Source organism: Lampetra fluviatilis, chromosome 24, assembly GCF_964198595.1.
Source record: "Lampetra fluviatilis chromosome 24, kcLamFluv1.1, whole genome shotgun sequence".
In the NCBI taxonomy this organism is placed as follows: Eukaryota; Metazoa; Chordata; class Hyperoartia; order Petromyzontiformes; family Petromyzontidae; genus Lampetra; species Lampetra fluviatilis.
This window is the reverse complement of record NC_136298.1, coordinates 8,977,323-8,988,531: the sequence shown is the minus strand read 5'-3', so window position 1 is coordinate 8,988,531 and position 11,209 is coordinate 8,977,323. Positions and strand designations below refer to the sequence as shown.

Sequence of the window (11,209 nt, the reverse complement as noted above, 5' to 3'; positions counted from 1 at the left end):
ACAGGCTTTCATGGAAAATATCATTATATAAAAACACTTGTATTGTGACTGCTGAGTGTCTGCAAATGCATGGTTGTTTGTCAAGGTTGTTCCAAAATTCACATCTTACCAGCCTTGTCTTGACCCTCTTTGGGAGGTCCTCATTCAATGTATAAATGTCTTCTCGCTTGGCAGTGTTCTGGGAGCCATCTTCAAACTCAACCTGTGACACATGACATTTCTAAGTCAAGAGGATAGAATCCAAGCCTTCTAATGACATGCTTATCAATCATTGTTAGCAAATGGCAAAAACAAGAATGCAGAAAAAACCCAAATGCCTGATTGTAAACATTTACTCGCAGCGCTTTCCAAGGAGCTCCAATGTAAAGGACATCCTTCACACAAACTACAGCTTTCATTATCAAGTGGTCAGCATGAGACGTAAGTGGAACAATCAATACAACAATTGGCAATTCTTGACAGCTAATATAACTTGGGCACAATTCAATATTTGGGCCTTGAAAATTTTCCACAATTTGTCACCTGTACACACAATGTGAAAACGTGCCACAGTTCTAACACTCAATCAAGTGCCATTTGTAACCTTCTAGCCTCTTGTTGGCAGAATGTCTTTGAAATTAAATTGTGTTGGGGTTTCAACAGAGACGGCTCTGATAGAGAATACCTTCACTTAAAACGAAAATAAGATCAAGGGAGGCACAAATATTAGTTCTAATGTTTATAAAAGAAATGTTATTAAAATGACAATGAAAGAACTGTATTGCAGAGCATATAAATACACCATAACATAACAAATATTATAAAAAAAACTTATTTTGAATCTATTATTAACTGGACAGGTGGCTCAGCAGGACAGGAAGGGGCTCGTGGCCAGAAGGTTGTGGGTTCAAATCCTGGGGGAGGCGGGGGGGCGGGTTAACTCGGCCCATCAGACCTTCAGGGTTGTCATATGTATGGACGGACTCACCCCTTCCATCCAAATGCAGAACTTAAACCACTGGCTCAGTGCTGTAAACAAAGGAGTACTGCCCTCTATTCTCAATGAGCAGCTAACCACTTAATTTGTTGACGATATTAATACATTTTCCTTCCCTTTAACAATGTACCACCATTTTGATTTAACCTTACAAGATGCATTCCGATTGATTGTAGCAAATGATCATATTTCTTAGTTCATATATTAATATATGCTTTAACACTCACGTCGTACACAGAATAATACAACTTATTTATCACGAGAATACAGGGTGCAGGGCAGCCTTTGTACATCTAATATTAGATGAAAGCCATCACATCACTCTTGCACAAGAACTGATGTCATAGGTTCGTCTCCACAATTTCCATCTTCTCAGTTGTGTTCTCTCCTTCGGCTGCTATTCCATCACCACGATTGTCCACCAATAACAATCTGGTCTGTGTCATACCCAAGCCCATTTACTTTTCTCTTGAGTCAGCATGTCTGAGTTTTACTTGCTCCCAGATCCATGTGCTCCTATTCCTGTCTATCAGAGCAAGTCCAGATATGCATTCTGATACATTTGTCAATACAGGAAGCAGACAGGCCACTACGTTTATTCTTCTGGAATATTGATAAGCTGCCTTGATCGATTTCAACTTTTCTAAATTGTGCCAGTGAGCACCCATTAAGGGCAGCATAACATGCAATGGAGTGACGGGGCAGCACAACAACTTAGTCGCCAAAGCTCCTCAGTACTGATGTCCATATGCTACACCAGATACTCATGTCTCTACACACAATTGATTCCAACTGTGCCATCAGTGTTAAGCCATGAGATGAAAAATGCAGTGTGCTCCATGGGTCAGAACAGGATACACTATCCCCCAAACACTCTTGGCATGAGATTGTCGAATTATTAAAAAACGAATTAATCATTCTTTTGTTCAGTTATTGGTAGCCTGGCTACACGTGGGAACCTGGCTTCATTACAGGCAGCTGCTGAGATTAAAACCCAAAATATCTCAGCAGCGCCAGCTCAGACACCAAGTTCTCATTTATGCCGATTTGAGACCTAGGTGGGGGGGGGGGACAGGGAAAGTTCAGATATTACCTGCCACAGAGGACCATGGTCATGAATTAAAAGGTCAGGTAAACAAGCATTGTGGCATAGTGGCTCTAACCAGGCCCGTCACTACTCCCCACACGCAAAAAAAACACCCGAGAGAGAGAAACGTTTCTTCTCACCTGGAACATTTGCATGGAGTGAGCCGCGACGAATTTGGCTCCGTACAGCTGACCATCGGTCCAACGCACGGTAACTGCTTCGCCAGGCGCAGGCGGACCGAGCACCAGGCAATTGTGACTCTGTACAACAAAAACCAGCAACAAAAAAACTTTACTACAGAAACCACGCTCAACACCTCCCCCCACCCCACCCCGCATGATAACATTCAGCAACAAGCTTGCCCACCTCACGGCAACAAAGACACACAACTCATTAATCATATTTGTTGTTACACTGCAAGATAACACTCGTTGAGAGCAGCAATACAATCACATAGTCGCCTCTGTTTTTCCTGAAGTATAACCCCCCCCCCCTTTTTAATTTACATTTTATGTTTTCTGAGTGGCAATAAAATGCTAATAAATCTGAGTAATCTGTTTCTTAGATTAAATCGTAAAAACAAGCGCAATCTGCTCTGGGCATTCATCACCATGTATTTAGTATGATTGAAAATGTATAGCACTCGTCAAAACGCAAAAAGGATTCAAGTAGTAAATTTAAACAAGCTGGTAAAAAAGTTTTAACAGACTAGTACAATTCATGAATGTCCTATTTAGTGAAAGAGATGTATAAGCTCGTCGGATTCTTCCAGTATGAACAAATATTCTGATTCTGAAAGTTGTGCAGACAGGAACAAAAACATTACAAGGTGCAGGCAAAAACTGCTGAAAGAACAATTTACAATATTGACGAAATAAACTATACCGCACCAAAACAGAAACATTGCAACAAAAACAAGGATGTAGTAAATGGTTGTAGATAATATGCACTCAAGACTAAGCAAACACAATCGAGCGAATAAAACAACGTAACCATCACGGGAATGCAGAAGTAACAGCTAATGGGTTGGGTACCGGTGCATCAACCGAACTGTGCATTCGGAGTTCCGAGTTTATTTGAATTTGTGGAGCCGAACCTGAGCTCAGACACAAGGGCATTCCAATAACGTGGGGCAGTGTGGAAAGATGCATCACCAAACCTAGTATTATAAAAACTGGTATTTTTTTTTACTAGGAAGAGGCTGCCCCCACTGGGAATTTATCAGATTAGGAGGTGCTTTAGATATTTGCCACATTTGTTTAAGGACTTTTAGAATAAAGACAGCCCAGTGGTGGTCTCTTCAGTTGTCAAGAGGAGATAAATTGAAAGGGATCTAGAGGTTGAAATGATGCGTTCTATCGGGGGCGTCAAGGGCAAAGCAGAAGACCCAGTGGTATAATGGAACAAGACGTTTTAAAGTGATTTCGAAGAATAGACAGTAGATGATGTCACAATAGTCAAAGATGGGGAGAGGATGGTGGATGACGAAATGGCAGTTTATTTCCATGGAGGAATCAAATTTTAGTTTTTTTTTATCATATTGGGCACATTATCAATGTGGGCCCTCAAGGACAGTTTTGAGTGCAAGATAACTCCAATATAATTAACGTTATTGACCTGTTCAATGGGATGCGAGTCCAGGGACATAATGTGCAGGAGAGAAAAATAGGTTGAGTAGCTGGAGAACAACATGACGTTAAGTCGTTTAAGCACTAAGGAATAATGTTAAGGAATTAAGCTGGAGTTGTGGATTATCAAATGGATGTTCAAGCTGTCATTGTAAATCGCCCATTGACTTCCAGGAGTCTATCAGGGCTGTGTCATAAAAGTACAGAAACGCACCAACTTGGCAACGTTATTAAATGGTATGAACGTTATCTAGCTAAAAAGAGAGCAGGCCAAAAGAAACATCATTCTCCCGTGATTGAATTGTATGTGCCAAGAGATGCACATTATCACTCCTCTCGCAGCGTTCTCACCGTTATATCCTCGGGGAAAAGGTTGTCGCTGTACGATCCATCATCAAAATTGACCTCGTAGAAGGTCTGCGTGGTCAAGCCAATCACGTTACTATGATAATAGCGGCTGTTTTTGTGCTTGGAAATGACGGTCTGTCCGACGGTTACGTCCTGCAGAGCATTTCTGCTCTTCTGTTGGCAAAACACGTGGCTGTTCAATAACAGATATGTTGCAGCAAACATCCCACATGAAAGCATATCATCAAGACTATATTTTAGGAAGGCCATTGCATTAGGGTGTTTGGTCGATTGCATTGGAGTATTTTCCATATGGAGGAAAGAGCAGGTCCCAGAGAAAATACAACCACATGATTCTAATAACACTTAAAAGTCTGCATAGATGGACTTACTAAACCACCTTCAGTACTGCCAATAATTGACCTCACAACCGAAAAGACTTCAGAGTTTAACAAATCAAGAAACACCTGCCTCTTAAATTCTTGATCACAGGAGTGATCGCTCATTAAAATCGTCACTTACGCTCACAATGCCCACCATGAATCAAGCGTGTGAGAATTGCTGACCAATTATGCAAATGCTATGGTAATGTCTACATTCATATAACTTGGGTAAACAAAACTCCATGAAAAAAAGAAAAATAGAAACAGTACAAAAGGAATTTGTAAAAGCTAGACAAAAAACTAAATTACAACAATTAACCAAATTGCCAGAGCGAAGGGTAAATAGCTTTTACGTGCGTGCTACATTCCTACAGTCCAGAAACACGGCGTTCACACGTGGAGATAAGCAGGACCTTTAGCCGCCCCGCCCACCCACTCATACCGTGCCCTGCGTGCCAGTCTTGTGCCGGCTGCACGTGATGTAGACGGCGTACGGCCAGTCGTCAGGCTCCATGAGGACGCCGGCAGCGTGGGCGCATGTCACGTGGAACGGCGTCGGGCAGCGTCCGTACGAGCACTGCACGCACGCACCCTGCACCTTCCGATGCTGCTTCCGGCAGAAGATGCATTTCTGCAAACGGCAACGTTGTTTTTTTATTTCTTTACAACTTGCTTTTTCTGTTGAGTTCAGAATCGGAACATTTATTTATCCTGGAGGAATCCGATGAGCTATAATGCTTTTTGACACTTGTCTGGTAGTTTCACAAATCAATAAATGCTTGCGTCCTATAAATGCTTGCTCACCAGGTATGCGCTAACATGCCTAAGTCACTTGGTGAATTCAATACTTATGCTCACAATGCTAGTCATCAAACAGGCATGTATGAATCGATTAAAAATTATGAAAATGATAAGCACATGTTAATATTTGTTTGTTGCCTTTCCCTCACACTTCCGGTTGGCTACGTATATGTCAACGTACATTTTATTTCAGTCAACGATGACCAAGAATATTGTCAAGCGTGACGATGACTACAACTACCGAAAGACCCAAGCATTGTCGTAACGGGACAACGTTAACTTGTCTGAATGAGGACGCAGACTAAGAATATTGAGTGAAATGTATTAGAAGTGCACCAAGTTAATTAATTAACGACCCGGTAATATTCGGCGGGGAACCTGCGTGCCCCTCACACCAACATTTTATAAGTGGACTGTTTTTTAATGCTTTAGTCAACTAAGACCAAGAAAATGATGTAATAAAAAATCCACAGACTATGACTATCACTAAAACAAAAATGGTGCCTACATGACCACTGGAAACTATGCAAAAGAGCACCCGCTCAAGTTCATTTATTAGGTATAGCCCTGTGAGCCATTCGGCTCTTGAAATCGGGTGCAACCGCAACAAACAAAAACATGAACAAGAAAACATCTTAAAGTGACTATGTGCAAACAGAAAATCCAAGAAAAGACAGCAAAAACACACCAAGAGCGGAGTTACTGACAGCTAAATGTCAAACGAGCATGAGCCACACAGCAGACAGCGGCGGTATTAACTACATTTTTAAGTCACTCAAGGAGTTGGTGGAAAAGTACACACAGTTCAAAAAAGGCACCATTTAATAACAAATTAATCTACGGATAATTTATGTTAGTCCTCAAAATTGTGAAAGCCAAATGAACGTGCAGCGAAAAGGATTAGATGTCATGCAAAACAAGCCTGACAGGCAGCCAACGGCACTCAATTGGGCAAAGTCTCCGTAGACAGCTATTAAAAATGCTAAAATAGATTCTTTACGACAATCATATATTAATTACCAAACAGTAAGTGCATTGAAGTCGTCAGTGCAAAAATAGCCTTCTTACTAACAATCCTATAAATTTACTTTATAAAAACAAACCATTTGTATAAAAAAAAACATTCTTAGTTTCCAACAACCCACAAATAGCCACACACACGGGGAAGCAAAGAGGACTAGCAATCAGAAAGTTTTCCTTGAGGATGGCTAAAAGGGCATATTTATTGGCCTCAATTGTATAGCCCTGAAACATAAAATATACACCAAGGCAATGATTTAGGTGGTGTCTATTTTGATTAACCCGACCAAATTTACGCAAGTAAAACAAAGATGAACAACTCTGGCCATTTATTTTTCATCACCTGCAGCAAGATTCAGCGTGCACCACAAACAGTTTAATTCCATTTGGCTAACGGCAGCCAATAAAACACAAAGTCTTTCGGTTAAAAGGTGACTACATAAAAAAGCGATGCAATTTTTTACAGTGACAGTGAGCTAAAACGATCGTTAGTTTTGCAAGCAAAGCATCCCGAGTGCTAGGCAAGCGCGCAGAGCAGCAGCTGCTCAACAGAAATTTTCCAAAGCAGGGCTGCAAAACAGCTCATAGTGTGGCGGACAGACGGCGTCGGATGCTAATGACTTTGCTCTGATTAAAGAGGATCTGTAACTGGGTGCGTTCCAGGTTAAAAGCACATTTAATGTCCGGCGAGCTCTCCCTGCCTGCGTGAACTGGATTGCCAACGTCTGTGCACTAATCAGGCCCTGTCCCTTAATGGTTGGCAGAATTCCTCTGCAGCATTAACATTTGCCAGCTGTTTACAAACGCACATGTACAGACAAATATGTTGTAGATGCAGTAATTTTTTTAACATTTTCAGCCTCATGAACGCTCAGATTTGTCTTCCGCAACTGCAAATAATTCTGCTCTACATGCAAACCGAGATGTCATTGTAAACCTGAGCTATGAAATGCTCAAGCACCATGAGCTAAAAATGTACCAAGGTTCAGCATGTTGGGTTGTATTTGAGTTTAAACAAAATGCTTTTCGACTCGAGTATGATGATCTAATTTAGCCTTACTGCATTAACAATCCTTTGTCAATCTACTGCTGGATGAAGACTTGCCCATGTGAAATATGATAGGGGTTGTTTGACTCTACTTCACCACAATGGTCAGTGTAGAGGTTGATGAAGCTGGGGGTTGTCCTGGACCAGTTCAAATATCACTCACCACTGACGATAGCAGACTGGAATCGAACTCTGGTCATCGAGCTCATGGTAAGGGTGCGCTTAACCACCATCCCGCACTGCTCTGCTCCACCTTACGATAGCATATCAATAAGAAACCAAGTAAAACAAAACAAGTACCAGTTTCCACCGCGGAGGAGGGATGCGGCTGATGTCCACTGGTCTCCTCTCCATTACATTCACAAAGCGCGCCTCAGTCACTGCCACCGCGCACATCACATGCACCCATCTGTAAATGGTCGCACGACATACGACACCCGCTTGTCAAGAACGCCCACCCACACCACAACGGAGCATATCAAACGTGGTAGCCGGGTGCAGAAAACTGCACGTGCAAAAAAACAAAATCTGCCAGACAACATCACATCCGAGTGTTGCGGCCACACAAGCGCAACTCAAATCGACGTGCGTCTTGTGGTGCGCGCAAATTCCACATGGACTGCACTTCTAACCAATCGCAAGCATCGAAGTGCAAAATAATTAACATCTTAAAATCAGGAATAAATTACTGTCCTACGAGAATACCTGCCAATCAAAATGTAAAACCTGCAAAATTATTATTTACCCAGAGGAAGGCATATATGAAAATGAATCAAACTGTTTTATTTACAATCCGTAAAACCCATTAAGCATATGTTTGTTTTGAATCACAAAAGGTAATTGAAGAAGCGGCACTAAAACACTTCGGAGACGAAAAGTATTTGCACCTAAATGGATTTGGACCGTGTATATTACTAAATATGCTATGTTTATAGCCTGCGGAACGGTGCGACTAGGTGCACTATGCATCAAACTAAAGACTTCTGCTACCATAACATATTAAGGTATACGAGCTGTTTGGTACAGCGTGATGTGGCCCTATGGAGACCACGGCTGCTGCTCCGTACCTGTTGTCTGTGGTCTGTTGGAGGGCGCCTCCTCTCAAATTGCACAGGCAGCAATCCTATGATAAAGCAAACAAGCACAAATTACACAATAATTGCAAAAAGAACGGCTTTAGTAGCAACAACCAGTTGCACATTAAAAGGGACATCCATAATAGGCATCTCAACACCAAAAAAACCTGGCAAAGCAATAAAAATTGATTTAAGAAATATATACAATTTAGATGTTGAAACATTTTTACATAAAAATTGTACACAAATGAAGCATACATATGTTGCATTTTGCACTCATAAGCACTGCTGTAGCTAGTTGAGCATTAAGTGATACCACAATTGAGCACTATATAATTATTGCTGGAGAGGTAAATTGTATAAAAGCAGAATGTAATAAAATGCAAATTTGGCTTGAAAACATATCCCTCTCCTTTGCAGGTCCTAACCCTAACATATACGAAACAAATATTAAAATATATACTACCGCCAATACTGACATCAAGTCTGGTTAACTGTGACATTATGAAAACATTAAAGAATAATACATTCAAATGACAGTATATTTTATTGAGGTTTATGCTTAAGTGGAGGTACTATTTCAGTGATGGAATATTGCAATGTAGCTTCAGACTAAAAGATTTTAGTAAAAGAAGTAAAATGGACTCACCACAGTCCAGGCCTCCGCAGCACATCGAGAGCATTTCCAGCCATCTGACAAGGATTGTGCCCCGACCCCATAACAACCTGTCACGGCAAACCACACAGCAATCACGGCACACCATTACAGCACGCAAAAACCAATTACCAGGGGAGGCCAGCCACCGCCATTATGGCAGCACAACAAAGCTCGCCGCTAATCGAGCCGAGCACTCTCTCACACGCGCGTGCACGCGCACACAGACAAGAAACGTGCCGCGCCGAACAAAAACTCAAGCACCAGTGCCACTCGCAAAAAGCTGGGGTTTTTTTTAGGTTGAGAGATGTACACAGTCGACAAGACAGAGGTGAGCAAAGGGTGAGGGAGAGAACTCTTACTTGCGTGCACCTGCAGGCAACACTTTGCACAGGAGATGAGGGTGCTGGTGCCGTCCTCGTTAAGCAGAGAGCCACCAGGCAGCGGGTCTGTGTTCTCCCCGCACGACGCGTAGCACATTTCGGGGATGAGCGGCTTTGTCTGCATGCCCACGGTGGGCACGTTCGTCCCAGAAGTGGTGCTTGAACTCTCGGGGGGCTCTTCTTCGGCTTCCGACTGAAGCCATACGAATGTGGATTTTTTTGGGGCGAAAATGTAATATAGGTACGTATGAAAAACACATGTAGGCACGTAAAATGCTTGTGTGCTTCTGGGTGCTACAGAAGTAGAACAATTCTAGACTCGGGCTTGCTCAGAGCAACTAGATGTTTCACCAACAGGAAGGTAACACTTTGCTAACTTTATTGACCAAAACTATTCCTAGTGTAAAATAATCTGACAAACATTCGTGCTGGTCAATAAAAATACCATCCCCGTATGAAAATTCTAAAACAAATTTTAAAAACATCTTCCAAGAGAAACAGTACATTTTAAATAATTACACGTTGGATTTAGGCAGATTGTAAATGCAACTGCACCTCAAAGCAACCGCACCTCAAAGCAACCGTTAAAATAACATCCATGTGTAATGTGGCTATACAATTATCGATTGGAAAAGCCAATCTAACCAATTATTCACCAATGTACATGCTGCTAACAAGGCTTGCTATCTCTAGCATGGCTTCATGTTCCAATTTGTGTTGTTAAATGCTATTGTTACTGCAGCAGGCAATGTGGTCAGAATGTCAATAGGGGTTAAATGGAATGCCTGGGTTACTAAGCACTTTTGTACTCCCGAGACCAGCACTCTGGATGACTCTTAAAAAGGCAAATGTCCATGTCTTATGTATCTTTTGAATCGAATATGTTACTCTGTATTGGGCCATAAAGTGTATTGAGTTTACAATATACCTGCATAGTCAAGGTCTTCAATTTTTTTTATTTCTCAGAATGCAGAGGAAATCTGAGCGCAAAATAATTTTTTTATTGAAAGTCCAAAGAAAATTTTAGAAGGACACCTGAGGATAACTTTCAGTAAGACTACAGGGAATGAAAAGCATTATTTCCAATTATTTAATCAATGTGATAAGGAATAAAAGTTTGTTTTTCAAAAAATACAGGAGTATCTTCACATTTAATAGAGAAAACTGGCAAAAGCAGTGCATGTTCAACAAAAACCTTAATGCAAAGCCTCATAGCAGCTATGAAAAGAGGCGTAGAGTACCAAGTGAATAATGTGGTGTGTGGGTAGGCAAAATAAGCGCCTTACCCTGTAGTAGGGGTGGAAGAGGGTGCAGATGGCACAGTAGGGCTCATTGCGAGCTGCTGCCGCGTTGTATTCGCGCTCGGCCAGGAAGCTGTGCGGCCGGGTCTGCCACAGGTGCGCCAGTGGCCGTGCCCACGACTCGGCCTCCGATTCCTCCTCGGACACCACTTCCGGCAATTCTGCGAGGAGTGTTGTGTTTGTAGACACGTTAGCACAAGGTAGGCCAATGGGATGGGCACTTGATACTGGGGGGAAGAATTTGCGGCTTATACAAATTAGGCGTGATGTCAAAGATGTGTTTATGTTACTTTACTACAACTTAAACAGGCAGCACAGAGGAATGACAGAACATAAGGTCTTAATTTGCCCAAATAACTAATTTTCCAAAGACACTCATTATTCCTGTAGAAAAGTCCACAAGAGAGCCCCAATTTCTGGTCATGTGGGTCAACCTTAATTTCAAAGATTGGGTCACATTAAGCAAGTGCAGACAAAAAGACAGGAAAACCTTTCCAAGTGTG

At 41.8% G+C, this 11,209-nt stretch overlaps 1 protein-coding gene across 3 annotated transcripts in view; it reads right to left on the bottom strand.

Moving 5' to 3' along the window:
* The window catches only part of LOC144941125 (lysine-specific demethylase 4C-like), a 34,469-nt gene that overhangs the window by 2,217 nt on the left and 21,043 nt on the right, over positions 1–11,209 (bottom strand). For all 3 annotated transcript variants that reach the window (XM_078867640.1, XM_078867639.1, XM_078867641.1), the window contains exons 14-22: positions 10,692–10,867; positions 9,385–9,598; positions 9,017–9,093; positions 8,359–8,414; positions 7,592–7,700; positions 4,865–5,053; positions 4,043–4,213; positions 2,204–2,323; positions 110–202 (exon numbers count right to left, since the gene is read on the bottom strand). In XM_078867640.1, the coding sequence (XP_078723766.1) occupies positions 110–202; positions 2,204–2,323; positions 4,043–4,213; positions 4,865–5,053; positions 7,592–7,700; positions 8,359–8,414; positions 9,017–9,093; positions 9,385–9,598; positions 10,692–10,867 (1,205 nt within the window). The remainder of the gene's footprint in view (positions 1–109; positions 203–2,203; positions 2,324–4,042; positions 4,214–4,864; positions 5,054–7,591; positions 7,701–8,358; positions 8,415–9,016; positions 9,094–9,384; positions 9,599–10,691; positions 10,868–11,209) is intronic.